Source organism: Vigna umbellata, chromosome 5, assembly GCF_029865625.1.
Source record: "Vigna umbellata cultivar VRB3 chromosome 5, Vumbellata_1.0, whole genome shotgun sequence".
NCBI lineage: Eukaryota > Viridiplantae > Streptophyta > Magnoliopsida > Fabales > Fabaceae > Vigna > Vigna umbellata.
This window is the reverse complement of record NC_142169.1, coordinates 39,561,114-39,565,698: the sequence shown is the minus strand read 5'-3', so window position 1 is coordinate 39,565,698 and position 4,585 is coordinate 39,561,114. Positions and strand designations below refer to the sequence as shown.

The following is a 4,585-nucleotide window of genomic DNA, read 5'->3' as shown; positions in this document are numbered from 1 at the left end:
TTATGTTAGCACATCCAAGTCAGTCAAGCACTCATCAATCAATTTCTCTTCCTCATTGTTCAAGGCTTCAAAAGCATCAATGAGGGTTTTCTCCAAGGGGGAAGCAACACGTACCAACTTCTCTTGAATCATACATACTTCATCAAATGTGTCAAAATGAAAACATGCCTTATCATCATTTGGGTGAGACATGGCTTCAAACACATTGAAATTCACCTCTTCATCCTGTACTCTTACTTTGAGTTTTCCATTCTCCATATCAATTAATACTCTAGCAGTCTTCATAAATGGTCTCCCAAGAATGAGAGGCACATCCACATCCTCCTCCATCTCCATGATGACAAAATCCACAGGGAATAGAAATTTATCCACTTTAACAAGCACATCTTCAACCACCCCATGAGGGTATATCAGGGATCTATCTACTAATTTGAGAGTCATACGAGTAGGCTTAAGTTCCAAGCCTCCAAATGTTTTAAACATAGAGAGAGGCATCAGATTAATGATAGCTCCCAAATAAATCAATGCCCTTCCAACGACCAACTTTCCTATGATACACAGGATGGTGAAACTACCCGGATATTTAAACTTAGGAGGTGAAAGCTTTTGTATGACAGCACTGCAATTTCCTTGTACTTCAATAGTTTCCTCTTCAATGTATTTCCTCTTTTTCGTAAGGAGTTCCTTCAAAAAAAATTCATGTGAATGCATTTGTTGAAGTGCTTCAAAGAATGGTATGTTAATCTCATATTTCTTGAAAATTTCCATGAAACACTCAAATTGGTTTTCTTTTTCCTTCCTTGAATGGACTTTAGGATAAGGAAGGGGCTTCTCAATTGCTTTTCCTTTTTCTCTCTCTTCACTCTCTTTTTCTTTTACCTCATCCTCTCCATTCTCTTTTTCTTTCTTTTTCTCATCCTCTTCTTTTCTCTCTGCCACATAATTCAAGACCCTCCACATAGGCATTTCAGATTTAGTTATATTATAATTTAGTTGTTTAGGACTTTTTGAACCAACTTGTGCATTTTTGGGCCAATGTTGGCAAAGTAGGTAGAAAGAGGAGACACATTGTATCCTTTTAAACTCGGGGTCACAGCAGCACGTTGGAGAAGCATGAAGCGGTAGTTTAACTGAATTGAAAGCACATAGAGGAGAGGATGGAGGGTTACGGCTAAAGGAGTTCGTCGAGCAGGGAATGAATTTTTATCATTTTACTTTGCTTAGAAAAAGAAGGATACGTTGGTTCATTATTTTGTGTCTTTCCATGATTATTATTCGGTTTTCTTTATTTTGAATACAATCGGCTGCTCACTTTTTCTTAATTCAATAGTTGATTTTTAATTCACGAAAGATGCATTTATGCTTTAGTAATTTCATGTCCAAGCTGTAATGTGCTTATGCTGAACGTTGTTTTCTTATTCACGTCAAAGCATTTCTTATTTCTATATTGCATTTTAGTTTATTCACACCAAGGGGAATTGAGATTTGTCCTTGCTGCACGCGCTTGCTTCCAACGCTAATTTCTTTTGGAATGAAGAGCACATTTCATTTTCTTGCATTTAGTAAAAGGGACGTTTTGGGAGAGGTAATATATGGTGATGGACTTTTAATTTCTTTCTTGGAGAAAAGCATGTGACTTTATTTGGAGAGCTCCACAAGCTTGCATTTTAATTTGTCACGCATCTTGAGCATTTAATTTTACTTCCTAGCTACATTGTGCATTTAATGTTTTAGCTTATGCGTTGCATTTAATTACAATACCATGTTTTTCTTTATTATCTGCTGAATTTTAGTTAGTTCACACATCTTGTTTTAGGATCGTTCAGTTTACTGTTTCCGTTCACTATGTTGTCTATTTTGTTCGGCTTCTTTATCTTCCTGTATTTCCAATTTCCTCACTTGCTTTAGAGACCGTTCGGTCTCAATGTAGAACCGTTCGGTCATCTGTAGGACCGTTCGGTCTTCATGCTTTGTTCATTTATTTCAATGTTTTCAATTATGTTTGGTTGTATTTAATTTCTAGTTTTAATTTATATCATTTCTAATCACAAAAACACTTTCAAACCCCCCCTCCCCCACTATGTGTTTGACCTAAGCCTCGAACCACATTTGGTCCTTGAGAGACGACCTAGGAGTCACTTCCTAGTCTATACTGCATTCTTAATGCACATTAAATTTGTATGGGGTGCGACACTCATCACTTCATCTGGAGTCTTGTTCTTGATGTTACCTTCAGCTAAGGCATCCAACATCAATTTAGTTTGTGATTTTAATCTTCCATGAAAAAGAATGACTACTGTAGGTTCATCAAATCCATGAGTAGGAGTTTTCCGCAATAGGCCTTTCAATTTATCCCATGCTTGACCTAGGTTTCATCCATGCCCTGCTGGAAAGAGGAGATTTCATGCTTCCCTTTGTTTATCTTGGACTAAGGGAAGTACTTTTTCAGAAACTTAGCCACCACATCTTCCCACTCAATGAAGTTATTCTTTGGGAATGAATTTAGCCACATCTTAGCATTGCCTCCCAAAGAGAAGGGAGACAAGCTAAGTTTGATAGCTTCATCTAGCACACCATTAATCTTCTCTATATTGCATATTTCATTGAAAGATGTCAGATGTTCATATGGATTTTCATGAGCTAAGTGATAAATCATTATTTTGTACTATTCACTTAGCTTTCAGCACCAAATTTTATTAGTGAATTGTGTTTAATTCTCCATTATTTTCTCATTTCCACTAAATGGGCTTAATTTGATCAGTAATTCATATTTTAAATTAATTTGGATTATTTGAATCTAATTATTCTAATTATTAATTGCAGAACAATTTTGGAATTATGGTTAGGACTTCAAGAGGGCTGCAACACAATTTAATTTCATTTTGTAATTTTATTTATGTTAGTTTTGGGCCAGATTTGACTTTTGGGCCTATTTTTTGTCAATATTTTGTAAGAAGCCCATATAGAGGGCATTTTCGTCTTTTACCCTTTTCAAACCCCAAATCAGATTTGGGAAAGCTCTCTCCCCCTCATTTTTTCGTTTTTCTCCTCTAGGTTTCAAGCTTGGGACGTTTTCTTCTACCCCGCCTCCCTTTGGGGGGTTTAGGATCTTTCTTTCCTTTCCCTCTTTTGATGTATTGAACCTTGTTTTTAATTTCAATTGCAATTTCGTTTCTTGCTTCCTATTTTATTTCTGTCTTCTATTTTAGTTTCATTTACCTATTCCATTTCGCTTAGTTCATGAAACTGTATGGTGCAGAATTGATTGAATGTGTGCATTGTGTTTGTTGAATTCGCTTAGTTAGTTAACTTGTGTTGGATTAGGGGTTAGAGTAGTGTGTTGTTGGTTAATTTGTGATTGGAAACATTGTAATTGAGTTAGTGATGAACCGTTTTTAATCTGTGTTGAATTCGAGTTTTAATTTAGTGCATTTCATACTACAAAACTCTCCAATAACCACCCCCCACCACGTGTTCGATCTAATTCATAAACCACATTTGGTCCTTAAGAGACGACCTAGGAGTCACTTCCTAGTATTATACTGCACTTAATTGCATATTAAATTTGATTCGAGTACGACCTCGATCACTAATCCATTAAACTAATGACTATGTACCAAGTGAATGAGAGCATGTTTCATCTTCTTGCTTGTGGCATTAACCCTTGGCCTTGCAATGCTATTAAAATGAAGAGGACCTGTGACTGTTGCATAATCTGCCAGGGGACGTCTACCATTTTGATTGTTAGCCATATCTTCTGTCTCCTGGTCAGATAATGTGAAAGGCTGTTGAAGAGTCTCAGGAGATGGAAAAAGTTCTCTAGAAATCCTTTTCTTCTTTCTTCTTCTACTATTTTCCAGACATGTAAAAAGAGGTTCAGATAGTTTTGTGCTCCTAGTGCAAATCTTGTCCTGCATACACTAAAGAACACCACACTAGAGCACTAAATTAGCCCAAACAAATAAAATTTTTAAAAATAAAAAATAAAAAAAATAAAGAAAAAGTCTAAACAAATTAAGAATCTCACAAAAGTATAGTATGACCATGAGTCCCCGGCAATGGCGCCAAAAACTTGTTAACTCATTGGCAAGTGTACAAAATCGTATCAAGTAATATAAAATGGTAAGACCAAGTATCGTTTCCCAAGAGACTCGTGTTACTTAATAGTTGCGTAATACCTTAATTAATTAAGACTTAAAAGCTATTTTGTTGGTGATTAAATGCAAATGCAACAAAAGTAAATATGAATGTAAATTGATCAATTGAGGCTTGACACAAGAATGAATGGATGAAGTTGATAATATGAGATGATGATGTTGTTGAGGTTAGATTTCACCTACTTCACATTCATGCATATTAGAATTCATCTTCTTCATTGGAATGTTAATGTCACTTACAAAATTACTTAGAACCCGATCTCTCGGCGTAAAAAGCCTAGTCTTCATTATTAGACCTCAATTCCTTGAATCCCTAATAATCAATTCCACATTAAGAAAAGAAGCTTAAGACAACCAAACATCCTATCCCTATCCACTACAAGAAATAATGAAATTACATACGGAACATTATATACGGATCTAAATCC

General features: G+C 35.6%; 1 protein-coding gene across 1 annotated transcript; it reads right to left on the bottom strand.

The window, feature by feature from the left end:
* LOC124849233 (uncharacterized) lies at nucleotides 1–966 on the bottom strand. Its single transcript, XM_047327142.1, has one exon. The coding sequence runs from the start codon at nucleotides 964–966 to the stop codon at nucleotides 1–3; it is 966 nt and encodes a 321-aa protein (XP_047183098.1).
* Nucleotides 967–4,585: the final 3,619 nt, after the last annotated feature.